Genomic DNA, 20,479 nt, shown 5'->3' with positions numbered 1-20,479 from the left:
TGAGTGACAGGGCAGATCCAGCTGTCCCCAGGGCTGAGGAACATTCCCTTGACCCCCCCATTCTGCACGCAGAATTTGGAAGGCTGTTAAGGAGCCTGTAAAACTGAGCTCCTTTGAACCAATGAGTCATGAGGGGAAGCTAAGGAGAGGCGACAATGAAGGTTCCCAGTTTGGGCAGGTTGGTGGCATCCCCAGGTCAGAGATTTTGCCACCTCATGCTCAATCAGTAAGCACCACAGGAGCCTGGGATCTTGACACATGCTTTGGAAGACACCAGGACATTCTAGAATCAGTTGTTCCCATTAGCTAAAAGGAGTTCTGTTTGTTCTACCAATAAAGGTGAAAGATTACAGATGTTCTTTTAATAAGCCTTTCCTTCCCAGGCATCAGGAAACATTTAAATACATTTATGAGAAAAGGGAACCTCGATCATTTGGTCCACTTGAGGTGGAGAGTAGCCTAGAAAGCATTCCTACTTCAGTAATTAGCTATCTCACTCTGAAAACCCAAGCAATGGGGGAACCCTAGATTTTAAGGACTATAGGGATTATTTAGACTATGGAAACATGCAAAAATCCTCTCCAAAACTGGACAAAGTATTTTTAAAATACAATTGAAAATACATACCTAAGCTCAAAAGTATGAAAGGGATCTGTTCAAGCACCAGGAACATAGAGACCATTGCCATGTTGGTGAGCTGAGAGCACACCCCCTAGGTCCATGGGGGAGACAGAGGGCAGCTGGTGGTGGGGCCCCTGCCTGAGTTGGTCCAGAACTGCCACAGCCCTTTCTGTGAGGGAGGATTAGAGAATCTGGCTGCTAGCCTGAGTCAGAGCTCAGAGGAAGCCAGCAGCCCCAGGCTGTGGAGGAAACAGCATGAACTTGGAAGTCCAGTGTCAAAATGAACTGGGAGTCAGGAAACCCTGTAAAAGCCCTTTGCAGCCCAGTGACCACAGAGGACTCCCGAGGGAGACGCTACTATGGTGGAAATGCAGGAACAGCCACCGCCTGGAACCATGGTCTCCGTGGTCTCTACAGCTGGCAGTGCTTCTAAAAGACCCATTTTCTTTAAAAGGCAACACAAAGCAAGTCTCCTGTGGTTCAGAAGATTGCTCACAGGCCCAAGTGAAAGACTTGATACGCAAGGTAATGGAAATTACTTCACAGATGTGGGAAAGGAGACCCAAATCAAAGGGGCAAAGCCAAATGTAGAAGTGAAATGTCCTATGACCCAGGCAGTGCTTTATTAGCATTCCCATGATGGGTGAGGACTGGTTTCATGGTTAAAGCTTAACCCAAATTGCTTATTAACATATAATTGTTTCAGAGGTCCAGGTCTGTGATTCATCAGTCTTACACACTTCACAGCGCTCACCGTAGCACACACCCTCCCCAGGGTCCATCCCCCAGCCCCCCAGCCCTCCCACCCTCCTTCCCCTCCAGCCACCCTCAGTTTTCTTCCTGAGATTGAGTCTCTCATGGTTTGCCTCCCTCTGTGATTTTTGTCCTGATTGATTTTTTTCCTCTCTTCCCCCATGATCCTCTGTCTTGTTTCTCAAATTCTACATATCAGCGAGATCATATGATCATTATCTTTTCTCTGATTGACTTATTTCACTTAGCATAATACCCTTTAATCTATCCATGTCGTTGCAAATGGCAAGATTTCATTTTTTGATGGCTGCATAATATTTCAGTGTGTGTGTGTGTGTGTGTACACACACCACATCTTCTCTATCCATTCATCTGTCGATGGACATCTAGGTTCTTTCCATAGCTTGGCTATTGTGGACATTGCTGCTATAAACACTGGGGTGCAGGTACCCCTTTGGATCACTACATTTGTATCTTTGGGGTACATACCCAGTAGTGCAAATGCCAAGTCATAGGGTAGCTCCATTTTCAAATTTTTTTGTTTTTAAGATTTTATTTATTAGCATGAGAGAGGGGAGGGTCAGAAGGAGAAGCAGACTCCCCGCTGAGCAGGGAGCCCGATGCAGGACTCGATCCTGGGACTCCAGGATCATGACCTGAGCCGAAGGCAGTCGCCTAACCAACTGAGCCACCCAGGCGCCCTCCATTTTCAACTTTTTGAGGAACCTGCATACTGTTTTCCAGAGTGGCTGCACCAGCTTGCATTCCCACCAACAGTGTAGGAGGGTTCCCCTTTCTCTGCATCCTCGCCAACATCTGTCTTTTCCTGACTTGTTAATTTTAGCCATTCTGACTAGTGTGTGGTATCTCATTATGGTTTTGATTTGTATTTCCCCTGATGCTGAGTGATGTTGAGCAATTTTTCATGTGTTGGCCATTTGGATGTCTTCTTTGGAGAAATGTCTGTTCATGTCTTCTGCCCATTTTTTTTTTTTTAAGATTTTATTTATTTGACAGAGACAGCAAGAGAGGGAACACAAGCAGGGGGAGTGGGAGAGGGAGAAGCAGGCTCCCCGCTGAGCAGGGAGCCTGATGTGGGGCTTGATCCCAGGACCCTGGGATCATGACCTGAGCCGAAGGCAGACGCTTAATGACTGAGCCACCCAGGCGCCCTCTTCTGCCCAATTCTTGATCGGATTATTTGTTCTTCGGGTGTTGAGTTTGATAAGTTCTTTATAGATGTTGGATACTAGCCCTTTATCTGATATGTCATTTGCAAATATCTTCTCCCATTCTATGGGTTGTCTTTTGGTTTTGTTGACTATTTCCTTTGCTGTGCAAAAGCTTTTTATCTTGATGAAGTCCCAATAGTTCATTTTTGCCCTTGCTTCCCTTGCCTTTGGCGATGTTTCTAGGAGGAAGTTGCTGCCTGTGTTCTCCTCGAGGGTTTTGATAGATTCCTGTCTCACATTTAGGTCTTTCATCCATTTTGAGTCTATTTTTGTGTGTGGTGTAAGGAAATGGTCCAGTTTCATTCTTCTGCAATGTGGCTGTCCAATTTTCCCAACACCATTTGTTGAAGAGACTGTCTTTTTTCCATTGGACATTCTTTCCTGCTTTGTTGAAGATTAGTTGACCATAGGGTTGAGGGTCCATTTCTGGGCTCTCTATTCTTTTCCACTGATCTATGTGTCTGTTTTTGTGCCAATACCATACTGTCTTGATGATTACAGCTTTGTAATAGAGCTTGAAGTCCGGAATTCTGGTGCCACCAGCTTTGCTTTTAATATTCAACATTCCTTTGGCTATTTGGGGTCTTTTCTGGTTCCATACAAATTTTAGGATTATTTGTTCCATTTCTGTGAAAAAAGTTGATGATATTTTAACAAAGATAGCATTAACTACGTAGATTGCTCTAGGTAGCGTAGAGATTTTCACAACATTTGTTCTTCCTATCTGTGAGCATGGAACGTTTTTCCATTTCTTTGTGTCATCCTCAATTTCTTTCATGAGTATTCTGGAGTTTTCTGAGTACAGATTTTTTGCCTCGTTGGTTAGATATTTTATGGTATCTTACGGTTTTGGGTGCAATTGTAAATGGGATTGACTCCTTAAATTCTCTCTTCTGCCTTGTTGGTGTATAGAAATGCAACTGATTTCTGTGCATTGATTTTATATTCTGCCACTTTGCTGAATTCCTGTATGAGTTCTAGCAATTTTGGGGTGGAGTCTTTTGGGTTTTCTACATAGAGTATCATGTCACCTGCGAAGAGTGAGAGTTTTACTTCTTTGCCAATTTGGATGCCTTTTCTTTCTTTTTGTTGTCTGATTGCTGTGGCTAGGACTTCTAGTACTGTGTTGAATAGCAGTGGTGAGAGTGGACATCCCTGCCGTGTTCCTGACCTTAGGGGAAAAGCTCTGTTTTTCCCCAATGAGAATATTTGCTGTGGGTTTTTCATAGGTGGCTTTTATTATATTGAGGTATGTACCCTCTATTGCTACACTGTGAAGAGTTTTAATCAAGAAAGGATGCTGTACTTTGTCAAATGCTTTTTCTCCATCTGTTGAGAGGATCCTATGGTTTTTGTTCTTTTTTTTTTTTAAGGTTTTATTTATTTGACAGAGACACAGCGAGAGAGGGAACACAGTGGGAGAGGGAGAAGCAGGCTTCCCACGGGGCAGGGAGCCCAACGCAGGGCTTGATCCCAGGATCCCGGGATCACGACCCGAGCCAAAGGCAGATAGATGCCCAACGACTGAGCCACCCAGGCGCTCCTGTTCTTTCTTTTATTAATGTACTGTATCACATTGATTTGCAGATGTTGAACCAACCTTGCAGCCCAGGAATAAGTCCCACTTGGTCGTAGTGAATAATCCTTTTAGTGTACTGTTGGATCCTATTGGCTAGTATTTTGGTGAGAATTTTTTCATCCATGTTCATCAGGGACATTGGTCTGTAATTCTCATTTTTTTTTTAAAGATTTTATTTATTTATTTCAGAGAGAGAGAGAATGAGAGAGAGAAAGCACGAGAGGGAAGAGGGTCAGAGGGAGAAGCAGACTCCCCGCTGAGCAGGAAGCCCAATGCGGGACTCGATCCTGGGACTCCAGGACCATGACCTGAGCCGAAGGCAGTCGCTTAACCAACTGAGCCACCCAGGCGCCCTGTAATTCTCCTTTTTGATGGGGTCTTTGGTTTTGGGATCAAGGTAATGCTGGCCTCATAAAATGAGTTTGGAAGTTTTCCTTCCATTTCTATTTTTTGGAACAGTTTCTGAAGAATAGGTATTAATTCTTCTTTAATGTTTGGTAGAATTCCCCTGGGAAGACACCTGGCCTGGGTTGTTGGAAGATTTTTGATTACTGCTTCAATTTCCTTGCTGGTCATGTTTTCTATTTCTTCCTGGTTCAGTTTTGGTAGTTGATACATCCCTAGGAATGCATCCATTTCTTCCAGATTGTCTAATTTGTTGGCATATAGTTGCTCAAATGTTCTTAAAGTTATTTGTATTTCTTTGGTGTTGATGTGATCTCTCCTCTTTCATTGATGATTTTATTTATTTGGGTCCTCTCTCTTTTTGATAAGTCGGCCAGGGCTTTATCAATTTTACTAATTCAAAGAACCAGCTCCTAGTTTTGTTGATCTGTTCTACTGTTCTTTTGGTTTCTGTTTCATTGATTTCTGCTCTGATCTTATTATTATTTCTCTTCTTCTGCTGGGTTTAGACTTTATTTGCTTTTCTTTCTCCAGCTCCTTTAGGTGTAGGGTTAGGTTGTGTATTTGAGACCTTTCTTATTTCTTGAGAAAGGCTGTATCGCTGTCTGCTTGCCTCTTAGGACTGCCTTTGCTGCATCCCAAAGATTTTGAACCGTTTTGTTTTCATTTGTTTCCATGAATTTTTTTAATTCTTTAATTTCCTGGTTGACCCATTCATTTTTTTTTTTTGTGGACACTTTTTTAATACTTAAAAACTTCTTATTGAAAGCAATCATTGTCTTCCTTTATAGACATCAGATTGTTTCAGATCTGTAAAACGGTGTTGTCAAGGTAATTCAAGTAAAGTTACAATACACCATTGTTTTAAGCAACTGTGGATTTGAGAGAAAAATCACAAAGAGAAATGCGTGAGTACAATTCAGAGAACAACAAAAGGAACTTTTACATTGTCAGAGAATACACTGAATACAAAGAGTCTGGGAAGTGGGTGGGATAAAAACATGAAAGAATATTGAACTCTGGAGAATTTTTAGTTGCATTCATTTTTTTTAAGATATTTATTTATATTTATTTATTTACTAACTAACTAACACAAGCGGGGCGGGTGGGAGACAGAGAAGCGGCTCCCCGCGGAGCAGGGAGCCCAGTGCGCGGCTCGATCCCAGGGCCCTGGGATCATGACCTGAGCCAAAGGCAGACGCTTAACAACTGAGCCACCCAGGCGCCCTGACCCAGTCATTCTTTAGTAGGATGCTCTTTAGACTTCATGTATTTGAGTTCTTTCCAACTTTCCTCTTGTGACTGAGTTCCAGTTTCAAAGCATTGTCGTCTGAAAAAAGGTGGGGAATGATCCCAGTTTTTTGGTACCAGTTGAGTCCTGATTTGTGACCCAGGATGTGATCTATTCTGGAGAATGTTCCACGTGCATTAGAGAAGAATGTGTATTTGTTGCTTTGGGATGGAATGTTTTGAATATATCTTGTGAAGTCCATCTGGTCCAGTGTGTCATTTAAAGCCCTTGTTTCCTAGTTGCTCTTTTGCTTAGATGATCTGTCCATTTCAGTGAGGGGGTTGTTAAAGTCCCCCACTATTATTGTATTATTGTTGATGTGTTTCTTTGATTTTGTTATTAACTGGCTTATCTAATTGGTTGCTCCCATGTTAGGGGCATAGATATTTAAAAGTGTTAGATCTTCTCGTGGATAGACCCTTTAAGTATGATGTAGTGTCCTTCCTCATCTCTTATTATGGTCTTTGGTTTAAAATCTAATTTGTCTGATATAAGGATTGCCACCCAGCTTTCTTTTGATGTCCATTAGCATGGTAAATGGTTTTCCACCCCCTCACTTTCGATCTGGGGGTGTCTTTGGGTCTAAAATGAGTCTCTTGCAAACAGCATATCGATGGGTCTTGTTTTTTTATCCAATCCGATACCCTGTGTCTTTTGATTGGGGCACTTAGCCCATTTACATTCAGGGTAACTACTGAAAGATAGGAATTTAGTGCCATCGTATTGCGTGTAGGGTGACTCTTATTGTATATCTCTGTTCCTTTCTGGTCTATGTTACTTTTAGGCTCCCTCTTTGCTTAGAGGACCCCTTTCAATATTTCTTGTAGGCCTGGTTTGGTGATCACAAATGCTTTCAGTTTGTTTGTCCTGGAACCCAAAATGCTTTTGAATGAAGATGTATTCTTCCTTCTGGAAATGTATATACAAATGAACCTATAGAGCCAAAGGTAAGGCCTTCACATTCCTAACATGTAAAATGGTATTGGGTCAATAGGACCATATGTCAAAATACTGAAACCAAAGATCAAAGGACCCAGGCAAAGCTCTTTCTTTTCTTTCCTTCTTCTGGCTTCACTTATGGGTATAAATGTGAGGGAAATCAATAGTGCTCTGAAACCACAAATAGTGCTCTGAAGTCAAAGACTAACTTCACGTTGGAGTCGGCAGTCTCCCCTTTCCCCCCCAGTGTCAATGCTGGAATGAAATTAGGGATGTTGATCTAGTTCAGGTGCTGACTAGCTGTGTGACCTTGGGCAGGTCTCATCGCCCCTCTTAGCTTGACTTCCTCCTCTGAAAACTGAGAGGGGTTGGACTAGCCTAGATGATCCTAGGACTCCTTTCTTGTTGGGAGCCACAAAGCCTTTACAACATGGATGGAATACGGCCACAAACAGGAAGTCAGGAGGCCAGAAAGGACAAAAATGCCAACCCCTCAACTCGCTCAAGTAGGAAACTTCCAAACTCCAAAAGCCAAGATTAAAAACCCAGAACATCAAAGTGATCTCATCCGTGGCTGAGGTCAGAGACAACCACTGAGAGAAGAGTAAAATGTTATTTGGTTCAACACCCATTATTTCTAGATGAGCACAGTTTCATTTCTGAACATGCAATTTAGTTCTCCCAATACCTGATTCTCTACCGGTGTTTATGAACAGTTTGAATGAATTAATGAGGATCCAAGTCTATGGACCACTCACATCTCCATTCAGCTTCTGAAGGATCCCTCCTTAGCACTTCTATTGACCAGCAAATTAGTGGAGGAACAAGCCAGAGCCTTCTGACCCAGAGTGCCAATGATAATTGTCTTCAGGAGAAAATAAGGAAGTTACAAAGCACACGTGCATTTCTTCTTCTTTTTTTTAAGATTTTATTTATTTATTTGACAGTGATAGCAAGAGAGGGAACACAAGCAGGGGGAGTGGGAGAGGGAGAAGTAGGCTCCCCGCCGAGCAGGGAGCCCGATGCGGGGCTCGATCCCAGGACCCTGGGACCATGACCTGAGCCGAAGGCAGATGCCCAACCGACTGAGCCACCCAGGCGCCCCGCGTCCATTTCTCCTAAAGCCTGAGTCATCCCTCCTGTTGTAATAACATCTGCAGGGCCTTCCTGAGCGCCATTACTGCGGTGAGTCAGACCCGTGGAGAGGATCCTGAAAGCTGGAGCAGCCAGAGACCCCAGGCTGGGGGGCCTGCCCTGTCTCTGGTCAGCTCCCACTCCTAGCCCTTTTTGCCCTCAGTTTGGGCCTTTGCCAGGATGAGGACACCAGCTCTCATTGCCACCTTTTCTACTACCCCCGGAGTGAATTCACCCGTCTCATCTGGAAAATTGTCTGTACCGTGAGTCAACTTTCTTTTTCCTTTTTGTGGTTCTCTGAAAGACAGCCTGAGTTGCATAGAGTAGGGAAGTCGTTTTCGAAGTTCTCTCCTCTACCTCAGGGTAAACAGAGTTCCATTAATCATTGATAGACTCAAGGGAAAGCCAAGTGATCAACACTGTACTATATTTCCACTAGCCTCACCCTCCCCAGCTTTGGAAAATAAAGCAATACTTGATTAGGGAAATGATAAAACATTTTTCTCATATAAACATTGTATGCCTAGCACCACAGTCTCCGTGCTGTAGACATCATAAGCACTATTGAAACTGCCCAGAGAGAAATCTGACCAGAACAGGCCAAGACTTCTCAACCTTGGCACTACTGACACTTGGACCTGATATGAATCTTGTTGGGAGTGGGGGCTGCCCTGTACACTGTAGGACCCACTAGACGATCAAAAATGTCTGCAGATAGGGGCGCCTGGGTGGGTCAGTCGTTAGGCGTCTGCCTTCGGCTCAGGTCATGATCCCAGGGTCCTGGGATTGAGCCCCACATCGGGCTCCCTGCTAAGCGGGAAGCCTGCTTCTCCCTCTCCCACTCCCCCTGCTTGTGTTCCCTCTCTCGCTGTGTCTCTGTCAAAAAATAAATAAAATTTAAAAAAAAATGCAGACATTGTCTGATGTCCTCAAGGTAGGGGAGCAAAGTCCAGTGCTTTAGAACCACCGGAACAGGCCTATTCAACTGTTGTTATGAGCAGAAGCTTAGCGGCTCCTACCCCTGTAGGCCTCGTCCTAATGCCTTAGACGTCAATGGGCATGGATGTTTGCTAAAGCAAATCAGATTCAAGAGGCCCAGTTCTGAAGAAAAACTTCAGTCCCATTAAGCAAATTATCTCTTTCTGGCCTAAATCTCCATATCCTAAAGTTGCATGGTTACGAAATTTGCTGTGCAATCAGCGTCTTTAGTCTCATGAAAATTAAGTTGTCAACATAGAACACGTGACGTCTGATTCTGTGTTTAAGAAAGGAATGGTGGGGCGCCTGGGGGGCTCAGTTGGTTAAGCGTCTGCCTTTGGCTCAGGTCATGATCCCTGGGATCAAGCCCCACATCAGGCTCCCTGCTTAGTGGGGAGCCTGCTTCTCCCTCTTCCCCTGCCCCTCCCTTGTGCATGCTCCCTCTCAAAACAGAATCTTAAAAAAGAGTGGTGGCACCCTGGAACGCTGGGCCTCATTTTATGATGTGGCTGAGTAATTTGTTGGTTGTTTCTTTGATGTCATTCCTTAGGGTCCAGAGAAGCTTTCTGGAACATTCCTTTTGGAACCAAACTGTTTATGCTTTTGAAGTATTCTGTGGCTGCCGAGAATTCTCATTAACTGATATGGGGGGTTGGTATTTAATGGACTTTCCCCAGGATTGTAAGAGAGGTTCGAACATTTTTCCTTGTTCATCTTATGAATTATTTCCCTTCTTATAGTTACGACCTTTGGCAGATTTTTAGCTCCAACAGTAAAGTGGAACAGAATTGCAACTACAGTTCCTGTAACAAGCCATGTCAGATACAACCCTACAAGTAAGATTGTGACTGTGGTCACATTACTTCATTGGAAAATAAAAATCAAAGAGTAAAAGCAACAGGAACCATGAAAGAAATCACCATTTGCCAAAACTGATGTTTGTCCGGATCAAGCAGAGTTTATACTAACAAACTAAAAAATCATGGAAAAAAATCAACCTCACAGACTCTAAAAATCCATCTAGTTAAAAACAGAAGTATTTACATTTTAAATTATCTTGATCTGAACTCCTCCAAGGAAATCTACATCGTTAAATTCCCCACGGCCTAGGGCACCTGGGTGGCTCAGTTGGTTAAGCGACTGCCTTCGGCTCAGGTCATGATCCTGGAGTCCCGGGATCGGGTCCCACATCGGGCTTCCTGCTCAGCAGGGAGTCTGCTTCTCCCTCTGACCCTCTTCCCTCTCGTGCTTTCTATCTATCATTCTCTCTCTCTCTCAAATAAAATAAATAAAATCTTTAAAAAAAAAAAATTCCCCACGGCCTTAAAATGGATGAGAGAGATTTTAAGGTGACCTGTTTTCTTGGTTAGCTGCATTATAGGAGAACTAGGTAATCCATTCTCAAGTAAGCCTTTCAAGATGGCCTGTTTGCATTCGGAGCTCTCCAGTTCTGCAGTCCTATAAAGTGACCTAACCACCAGTCTGTGGTTCACGGGAAATAATGACCCAACTTCTTGACGCCAGGAGAGCAGTGTGCTCAGACCTCTGTATCGTTCCCTGACCCCCCTCCCCCACCCCACCCTCAGCCAGAAAAAGGAAGCAAGGTCCCAGGCCATGATAACAAGACTGTGCTGGCACGGGCCCAGTGCTTAGGGTGTTTAGTAGTCTCTCAAGAAAAGAAGAGGTCATTGCACGAAAGCACACATTTTAGATCATTGCTTTATTTCACTATTGTTTAACAACAAAGTTCATTCCTCTTCAGGTGGATCTTGAATTGTTCCTTGTGTTCTTTTCCTCATCCTGAATAAAAAAGGTAATGAAGAAAAAGCCTGTACTTTTGGAGACCTAAAATCTTGCTTTTGCTAATAAGCTTTTGACTGCAATTTCGTGGTCCGGTATTTCCTGCTGGCATCTTGGTGGTCCCACGGAGCTTCCCACCCTCCAGTGAAGATGGCTGTCCACAACTACCACCGTTGAAACCAAAAGTAAGTGTTGAAAAATGCACCTTTTACAATAAAAAAGTAGAAACCAATTCAATTTCCTTTTTTTTTTTTACGAATATAAAGTTTCTTGTAAATATGTACAGTCTTTTGAGCTAGTTCTATAGCAGGAAGCATTTCACAAATGAGACACACGATATACACTTTCCGGGCTCAAGAAGCCCATTTCTCATGGAGATCCTAAATGAAATGCCAAGACTGAAAGACCAGTTTTCAGTGACCTTTCCAAATACTTGTGGACCAAGAGACAAAAACTTCAGCAAACATTCAATCTGATCTGCCCTGGGGAAGGGAGGGGATGCAGTATGACCCCAAAGACTCCAAGCAACACATAAAACAACAGTGTGACACCTGCCAAGGCCGTTAACAACATGAGGGAGGGACACAGGCGTTCCAAACAAGAAAGCACTTAGGTTAAGAGACTAGCAGGAAGGAGCTGGGATTTGGGCCAGGTTGCAATCTGGAAAGTAATCTGAACTGCGGACAATGTGGGTGGAAATGTGGTTATGTTCACCTGCGGTGGTGGAAACAGGTCTACCTTTCAGCCTACCTAGGATGTGCCTTGGTGGTTTGAGGCCTAAGAGTCATGGAGAATCTGAAGCAAGAGATGCCTTATGGGAGATTAAAGGCAGAAATAAGGCCGCTAGTTAGCTTGCCAACTGCAAAGCCTCTAGGTTGCTGCTTTACCAGTTGCCAGGAATTTTGCATTCTGGTAGCGGGTCGAGAGAGAACCCGTGTGCGCCGCGCTGCACCTAAGGGAGGACCTCCCAACCCCAGCAGAGGCGGAGGAGGGGCCGCGGTGCTCTCGAACTTCCTGGTCTTCGTTCAGCCCTAGGGAAAGGCTCCCTTGGGAAGTCACAGTTTCGTGGGGGTAGAACCCTGCTGGATTGTGTGTGAACACAGAGTCATCCACGAGGGAGTCGGCAGGGAAGCGGGAAAGTGTGAGTTGGTGGTTTGCTGAAATCCTTCTCCGGTCGTAAGGCTTGAGCGTTTGGTTGGTGGTTCAGTGCTACAGACTGCAGCTTGTTGGGGCCAGTGAGTTGGCAAGTGGTCAGAGGGTCTCAATTCAGCGGGAGCTGTGGTATGGTACTAGTACATCGGCAGAGCAACCCAAGGGGGGCAGCCAGGTCGGGGGCGGCGGTGGGGGGGGGGGGGCAGCACATGCAGTGAACCGCCATGCAGAACTCCCGGACGGGACTCTTCCCATCCCAGGGTGGGGAACAATGCACTGTCGTGGACAGGAAGTAGGCGCCCCCGGTCCCCTCGCGGACCCAGAGACTCCTTAATGCTGGGCTCCGAGCAAGTCTATTGCATGCTTTCCTGGCCCAAGCTATGTGGAAAGCAGGGACAGCAGGCTGGGGAGATGACGCTGCGGGGCAGGGAGGGAGAGCTCCTTGAGGTCCCATTGCCCCAAGTCACTGCCTCCAAGCTGAGGCCCGATGACCTCTGTACATTCTCAGCTGGTGGGAGGGGAAGTCGTCAAGGCCATAAAAGGCAATGAGAACAGTAAACATTTGGCTAAGATGTCACCCTGGGTAAAACAGGGCCATCTGCGAGGATGGACTGGGATAAGAATGAACCTACATGAGCTCAGGAGGTTGGCCAACTGGCGGGGACTCTTCCACAATACGTTTCCAGAGCAAAGACCTGATGGTGTGATCTAGCTAAAAATAACTACAACGGGAAATACATTGCTATTCAAATCTATTAAGAATTCTGTTGTCTTAAAAAAAAAAAAAAAAAGGAAATCCAACCAACCCTAGGATCTTAAAGTAGCTATTAAATAGGATTCTAACCACGGTGTAGTTAGCGCAGGTTGGTTTCCTTTGATGAACCGGTACAGGCTAGAGCTAGGTATAAAAGTTTATGAATGCTCTGAAAGAGTAACAAAGTGCACAGAGGATGACTGCAGGAAGGCGCTGACAGCTCCTAAGAGCCTCGGCCCCTGCACCGCCTGGATGCAGGGTGTCCACACTGAGGTGGCTCTGGGCCCAGCTGTGCCTTGGGGTGGCTGAGCAGATGGGTGCTGGGGGCCCCTTCAGCAGAGTTCCTTAGAGTGTTTGGTATTTTCCTGCAGATTAAGATGAGAAGTTGGTTTTCCTGGCTGAGATTTACACTGAAGACTGGTCCCAGACCTAGGAGCAAAATAAGGAGGAGTTTTAGCTGAGGGGGCCAGGAGTCCCTGGGCTCGCCCCACGTAATCCCAGTAGGAAGCGTGCCACACTTGGTCTCCCTGTGGCCGTTAACGCCGAGTGCTGCCCAGGCCAGCAGCGGCGAGGAGAGCCAAGCCACTGAGCTCGGGGTTCGTCAGGCAATGTAATTCACGGAAAATTCTCCAAAGCTATGGATGGATCTCTGTTACACATACACATACACTTGTCCCCATTTTATCGGTAAATCAGAGGGGCTGAGAAGAAACACTGACTGGCTTTTCCTCTTCTCTTTATTGGCAGGGGTCCCAACAGTGACCTGCAGGTGGCATTAGGAGAATGTGATCTAGAAAACCAGCCCCCCTCCTGGCCCCCTGGGACAGAAAGGTGGCTGTGCTGTCCAGAGGGGGCCCCTGGAACTGGCTAGCCTGCCGAGGAGGCACCAAGCACTCAGACCCTCCCCCTGCTCATGGGGGCCCCCTTGTCTTCAAGACCTCCCACCATCTCTTTATTCGCTAACTGGAAAACTTACACAGATAACACAAGCATACGATTTAGAGATTTCAAAAGGCTCCAAGTTCTAGAAGGCAACCAGTGTTCCCAGTTTCTGTGTAGCCCTCCAAAAAAAGTTCTCGGTGCACGTGTGTACCTGTATATGCACTTGAAAAAAATAAGGCGTAAACATTTTGTGTAGTATGCTATCATTTGTGTTTAAGAAGGGAGGATACGCACACATACTTGCTTATACGCCCAGAATATCTCTAGAAACTGCTAACACTGGTTGCCTCTGGGGAAGGGAATGATCTACCCTAGGGTAGCTATTACATTTTGAGGTACACATGTACACATCATCCATCTGCTTAGAAAGCCCTCTTAAATGTTTTCTTCCTAAACTTGCTATATGTCCTGAAAAATCTGATAAAAAAATCCCCCCCCCCTTTTTTTTTCTCCAACAGTGGCCCTGAAGGGCCCTCAGCTCCCCAGGTCACTCCTCTGGCCTCAGGATGTGCCTGACCTTGTTGACCTGGGACAGTGGGGTCCTCACGGCTCCCACAGGCAGCCGGCCCCGGCTGCTGTCTTCAAACAGCCTCCCAGGGGAGCGTTCCCTCCGCGTGCTGAGCATCCGGCCTGGGGACTTCTCCCGCTCCAGGGGGCGGCCAGGAGACTTGTCCCTGCGCAGCTCCGTCCGCCCCTCCCGGTAGCGGTGGGGTGTGCTTGGCTCTCGCGGGTGGCTGGGGCCTTCCGGTGGTGCCGGGCTAGAGGCCACACGCTTGGTGATGTGCTCGTTGTACGTTGGCGGGCCTCGCTTATTGGGGCTGCAGGCAACAGGAAAGGGAGATGCGGAGCTGAGAAGTCATAACCCCAAAGGGGCATCTTCCTCCTCTGAGAAACACCCATGCCCCAATCTTTAGTAGAAAAGATCCCACCTGGAGTTCTTCAGGCTTTTTGTTTTCTTTAGGTAGTGAGGACAGGGAAAGAAAGATGACAAAGCCCCAAAAAACAAGCTTCCTGCTCTCAGTGCAGGTTTTCACTGAGCACCTACTGTGTGCCCAACCCTGTGCTAAGCTCTTTATGTGCTTCGACTCATTGAATCACCATAACAGCTCCACAAGCTAGGAACAAGCATGACCCTCACCGTTCAGACAAGAACCTGGAGCTGCAGAGCTGGGACTCTGACACAGGTCAGTTTGACATCCTAACCCCCGCCCTGTATCCTACTGGCCTAGTATTTTGCAGAGCCTAGAAGGCACAGAAGGAAGTCTTCATTTAGGGGTTGAGACTGCTACCAGGCCCTTGATACAAGGGAGCAATTTTGAGAAAGCCTGTGCTCATCACTGTCAGCTGCCATCTCTGCCCCCGCCCCCCGGCCTGGTGCTCAGTCACCTCTCCTTCCAGGTGGCTTTCCAAGCCCCTTTGGCACCTAATACTGATGTGAGAGGTGTGGGGATCAGGCCTGACAGAATTAGAAAACTGAGCAGGACAAATAAAAACAGTACAGTTGGCTCAAAACATGTCCCTGGCCCCAAAGGTTTATAGTAATAACCCAACAATTGAAAACACTGGGGCCTTTTTGTATGGCCCATCCAACCCTCCATCCAGCTCTGGCCTGGAAATTTCAAATGAAGATTTCAGCAGATACAGCCCTAACCATCTCTCTGAAGAAGTGAGATCCAGAAACAGAACTGAGAGTCAATTCCTTCCCACTCCAATGGGAAGAAAAAGTACTCAATCCTCATCATCTCAGCACAATTAGAGCTAGGAAAAGGGAACCTACTTAAAATGGGCACATTTTATAGAGAATATTACTTGGAGAACATATTTTGATTGGGGCTTTATCTCAGAAAATAGAAGTAGAAATCAAGAAAGTAAATTTATCCTCATTATTATTAAAATCGAAATTACAATTGGAATTATGTGCCGATTCTAAGAATGAGCCAAGTATGAATCACATACTGATTTAACTTGCTCTAATTTTCGCAAAATTGTATGCTAATATGCTCAATGACATACTTTCTGTCAATGTTGGACTTCTGCAGTAAAGTCAAAGTCATTTCTTAAAAAATGAAAGTGTCATTGATTTTCCCAGAGGCCTATCTTAATCCTTGATATTTAAATCCTTCTCTTTGAAAGGGGCCAAATTTGTTGTTTTTTTCTTCAGTTATTGATCTAACTGCCAGAATTGCTTTTGTCAATGCCCATAATTAAAAACAAGAAAAACAGGGCGCCTGGGTGGCTCAGTTGGTTAAGCGACTGCCTTCGGCTCAGAGTCCCGGGATCAAGTCCCACATCGAGCTCCCTGCTGAGCAGGGAGTCTGCTTCTCCCTCTGAACCTCTTCCCTCTCATGCTATCTCTCATTCTCTCTCTCTCAGATCTCTCTCTCTCATTCTCTCTCTCTCAAATAAAATCTTTAAAAAAAAATAAAAACAAGAAAAACAAAGACATCTACTGGGGGAGGAGAGACTCTAGAGCAAGCTTGAGGGCCAAATCCAGACAGATGACCTTATAAATAAAGTTTTATTGGAACACAGCCATGCCCATCTGGTTAGGCACTGTCTACAGCTGCTTTCACACAACAATAGTTGAATAATTGAGACAGACCATATGGACCACAAAGCCAAAAATATTTACTATCTGAACCTTTACAGAAAAAGTTTGCCGATTCCTGCACTACAGTGAAACAGAAGGGTGAGTAGAGAGAATGTGATAAGTGATCAGTTCATTGTGAAGATTTTCATGTGATTCTCTGGTTTCCCTGTGCAACTCTAACTGTGAAGATTCCAGACAACATGCCCAGAAAGCCAGAACCCCCCTGTGCTACATGTCCAGTGGAAAAAAATTTAAGGTAACTCAGATTTCAACATCTTGAAATAAAGTTTTATATTCCTCTCTAGTCATGTGGCTTTAAGATATGGAAGACAAAAATAAATAAATTCCAAGTAGGAGAATTATATTAAGCCTCTTTGTAATGGAAGGGAAATTATAAAATGTGTCCACAGGGGCCCATCATAAAGCAAGAAGGATGGCTCCAAGAAGACCATTTGGAATGTTGGCTTAGATTAATGGAATGAAAGAAAATACCCATCATTCTAGGCCAAGGGGGCAATCTTCCATCTCTGTGTCCATTAATGACCAATGCTCTCCCATGCCAATTTTATGGGTTTTTTTGTTTGTTTGCAAAGAGTTACATTTCCTGCTCTGCTAAACAGACCAGGTCAGTGAGGCCTTGTGGTGAATCACACTCAACCAAACTGGCCTTCTACATTCTGACCTGCCAAAGCAGCCTGCATAAAAAAGACCATTTTATAAGCCAAGAGACAAGCAGAGACTAACTGCGATTTTCCAGACATGCCTGGCCACCGCAGGAAAGCAACAGCATTGTCTCTGCCTCTCCTTCACAGGAACTGGAACTCCTTTCAACCAGAGAATAAGCAACTTCTTACAGAGATGCTATATAGTCTCAAAAGGAAGGTGCCTGCCATCTAATTAGTAAGGCAGTAGAGAAAAAAAATCTATAGTACTTTGATTTGTTCTTGGCATGACTTAAAATCTGGACATTTTCAGGAGAGTCCTTTGAGCAGTTACTCTTGAGGCAGGGTCAGGCCAAAAGAGTTAGGAACTGCTGGTTATTTACCACTTCTGGTTTTCTAGCAAGTGCCTGGGATTAAAATTACACTGACCAAACATTTAGACTAACCTCTTGTATTTCAACAGAAGAAAGACTATTCATTAGGACGTAGTCTCAAAATGTTAGATTTATGATGTTCTTTTCCAAGACCTAAGCACTTTTTAAATATTAGAGGTAGTTCCTTCACCAAATTGAGAGTCCCTTGAGAATAGAAACATGTCTTCATCAGTGTATCCCCAGCCCCAGATACCTTGTCTAGCACATGGTAGGGGATCCGCATAACTCTTTACAGGGTAGACACAGCAGGGCAGAAAATTTAAATCCTAGGTCAGTTAAATATTTCCCTGGGTTAAATAATCTCAGAACTACTTTGTAGACCAAGAACTTAAAGTTACACATCTCAAACCTATCCATCAACCTGGATCTGGCTGAAAGACTTCTATGTCAAGGCAAGGTCAGTCCCACTTCCCACGCACTGCTGATAGGATTACAAATAGATATAGCCTTCAGGGAGGAATACTCAGCAACATCAAAATTACAAATGGACATCTGATGTCACCCAACAATTTTTTTTCCTAGGGATTTATCCTACAGATGGATTCCTAAGCATGCAAAATGACATAAGCACAAAGTCATTTAATTTATTACAGCAACAGTCTGTGAACCACCGAAACCTCCAGATAAAGGAGCAGTTAAATAAATTAAGGTCACACGAAGGCATAAATGCCATGTAGGCATAAAAAACAATGAAGAAATACTTCTGATACTGACATGGAGCAAACTCCAAGATACATTAAGGTACAGAAGAAGGTGCACAGTGTGCTATCACCTGTATTAGAAAGGGGAGGAACGCTTCCAGAACGGTACAGTAAGGACTGCTGAAAACCCGTTCCTCCATAAAAGCAACCAGAACACTGGCAACAACTGTCTAAATCAACTTTTCAGAACTCTGGAAATTAACCAAAGACTTGCAACAACTCAAAGAGCAAGAGCATTTATGTAAAAAATAGCTGAATCTCCGTAAGAACAACAAGCTTTGTGACATGTTAATGTGACCTTTTCCCACCCTTTTCTCCCCAGATCTGCAGTAGTTTTGAAACCAACAGCCAGGTAACCACAGCAGCACTGGAGGGAGATCAGGATTGAAGCCCCAGCCCAGCAAACAGTCCCCATCCGACCTGTCTGGCTACTCCTCTGGCTACCATTTTCCGGGCTCTTTAGCTGACCTGACACAGGGTTTGCTCATGAGAAAAGCCCTATTCCCAGATGTTTATCAAAAACAATCAGCAGCAAGTGTTTAACCTGGCAAATACCTGAGGCAGTGATACCAGTTGGGGAAGAGGCTGGCCAAAACACTCAGAAGGCAATCTCGGAATAAGATGTCTACAGGGCATTCTGAAATGGTCCCACATATTTGTAGGAATCTAGAAGGCCACGCACACGGGCAAGGCTCTGCAAATGCCCAGGAAAAATCTGAGAAGGCCTCAGTCTCTCAACTCTGGCTGACTTTGAGCATTGAAGGTATGCCCAACACACACACACACACACACACACACACACACACACACACACACACAACCCCTCAGCAAAGGGTGGGAGACTTCCTGGTTCAATGCATCGAAGGAAATCTCTGCCCAATCATTAGCAGATGACTAACTTAACCAAGCAGAAACCTGAATGGCCACACAAAACAAAGAATACAGACTTTACAGATTTAGTCCCAGAGAGTCACTCAATAAACTGCAACAACAAACTCAGGGGAGGCGGGGGGGGGGGGGGGGGGGGTCTGAGTGGGGGTCTGATTTCCAGAGTTGCCACATTATATTATTTGAAATGTTCAGTCTCCCAACAAAAAATTAGAAGACATGCAAAGAAAGAGGAAAGCATGGCCCATACAGAAGGCCTTATTTCTTCTGCGAAATCTTCCTTGGCCCCCATTGTCCAGGCTGGGAACCCTCCTCTGGGTTCTCAAGGTGTCTTAAACTACCCCAGTTTGAGCCCCATCCTCCTAGGCTGTGCTGTAATTGCCTGATTGCTCATGTCTCTCGCCCACTGGGCTCTACGAGGGAGGGACTGCATCTGGTTTATGCGGCGCTATACCTCCCATAGCAAGCCCAACTAGCAAGGCAGAGTATCTGCTAAAGCAACGAATGCATAATTCGTGATCCATTCTAGTGCCACTGAGAATACCCAACAGAGAAAGACCAGACATTTCCTTCCACCTTTTCCAAGGGGGCATTTAAAAATTCTCCCGATACTTGACAAGGATGGAGTCACTTTCATGCTGTATCTCAAAGAAAGGGGTGGTTTGAGCTTGAAGATTGGGGAAACCTTCGACCAGCTTAGCAAAATTTCCTTCTACCTTACAGAAAAGCACTCTGCATCCTATAATGAAGAAGAGGGGAAGTATGGTACCTGCGGGAGGTGGCGGGGCCCCGGTGGTGGTCAGTGCCAGACTCCTTCACGAGGTTTCCTTTGCAGCAAATGACCCGTAATTTATCCTGGTATGAGGACGCCAGGTAAATCGCTCCTGAGGAAATTGCAGGGCCCAAGTAGCGTGGGTTCGGGATTTCCAAATACGCTCGGGCAGGAGTCCTGAGGAGTTCCAGGTAAGAGTTTACATTCAGGTTACCTCCATTGCTAGGCGGGATGGGAAGAAACAGACACTTGGCCCCGACCCCCGACCCCAACAGCTGAACTTTTCAAAGCCTGAAAGGACAATGCTTACCCCAGAGAGGAGCGTGCCTGGATCTCAATGACTTCGAGTGAGTTGAAGTGGGTCACAAACAGATAGGGTTCTCTGTAGGCTGCATGGCCACCACAGAAGAAGAGCATGGAGCAAGGGTTAAAAGAGGAAATCAAAACCAGGCTGCAGTGCCACCTTGGAGCCAGCAATCCCACCTAAAATAATTTAGCCTACACATACATCCATGTGCCAACATAATGAGGCATGTTCAAGTTTACACACTGCCATGTTGTCAGAGCAGAAGATGGGAACCAAATCAAGGGTACGTTATAGGGGGTCAGGTAAATATATTATGGTTCAACTGTGGGATTCTGCACAGCTATAAAAATGCATGAAGCTATGTACGGATGCATAAAAAACCCTGAGGTGTGTTTTACTTGGTGTGCAAATTAAGATTCAGAATAATGTGTAAAGTGTGGCACCACACTGATTAAAAAAAAAAGTGTGGGGGGGGGGAGGATAAGAATATATTTTCGAGGCGCCTGGGTGGCTCAGTCATTAAGCGTCTGCCTTCCACTCAGGTC

The 20,479-nt window shown here is 45.2% G+C and overlaps 1 protein-coding gene and 1 long non-coding RNA gene across 6 annotated transcripts in view; one reads left to right on the top strand and one right to left on the bottom strand.

The window, feature by feature from the left end:
• The first annotated feature begins 7,874 nt into the window (after positions 1 to 7,874).
• Positions 7,875 to 14,764, top strand: LOC114219013 (uncharacterized). 2 transcript variants are annotated; one of them, XR_003611290.2, is made up of 3 exons: positions 7,875 to 8,217; positions 10,695 to 10,917; positions 13,386 to 14,764. It is a non-coding gene; the product is annotated as an uncharacterized LOC114219013 (long non-coding RNA). The 2 variants fall into 2 exon arrangements; XR_015766964.1 differs by lacking the exon at positions 7,875 to 8,217 and having other exon boundaries at positions 8,228 to 10,917.
• Positions 12,661 to 20,479, bottom strand: part of CIT (citron rho-interacting serine/threonine kinase) — a 158,899-nt gene continuing 151,080 nt past the window's right edge. For all 4 annotated transcript variants that reach the window (XM_028116391.2, XM_028116394.2, XM_028116393.2 and 1 more), the window contains 4 exons: positions 19,938 to 20,016; positions 19,625 to 19,804; positions 14,098 to 14,398; positions 12,661 to 13,067 (listed from right to left, as the gene is read on the bottom strand). In XM_028116391.2, coding sequence (XP_027972192.2) covers positions 13,044 to 13,067; positions 14,098 to 14,398; positions 19,625 to 19,804; positions 19,938 to 20,016 — 584 coding nt within the window. In that variant the 3' untranslated portion in view covers positions 12,661 to 13,043. The remainder of the gene's footprint in view (positions 13,068 to 14,097; positions 14,399 to 19,624; positions 19,805 to 19,937; positions 20,017 to 20,479) is intronic.

Source organism: Eumetopias jubatus, unplaced genomic scaffold (genome assembly GCF_037043125.1).
Source record: "Eumetopias jubatus isolate StellerSeaLion01/CBP00866 unplaced genomic scaffold, mEumJub1_p1.0 scaffold_16, whole genome shotgun sequence".
NCBI lineage: Eukaryota > Metazoa > Chordata > Mammalia > Carnivora > Otariidae > Eumetopias > Eumetopias jubatus.
The sequence above is the reverse complement of the archived record's forward strand: the minus strand, read 5'-3'. Positions and strand labels throughout refer to the sequence as shown.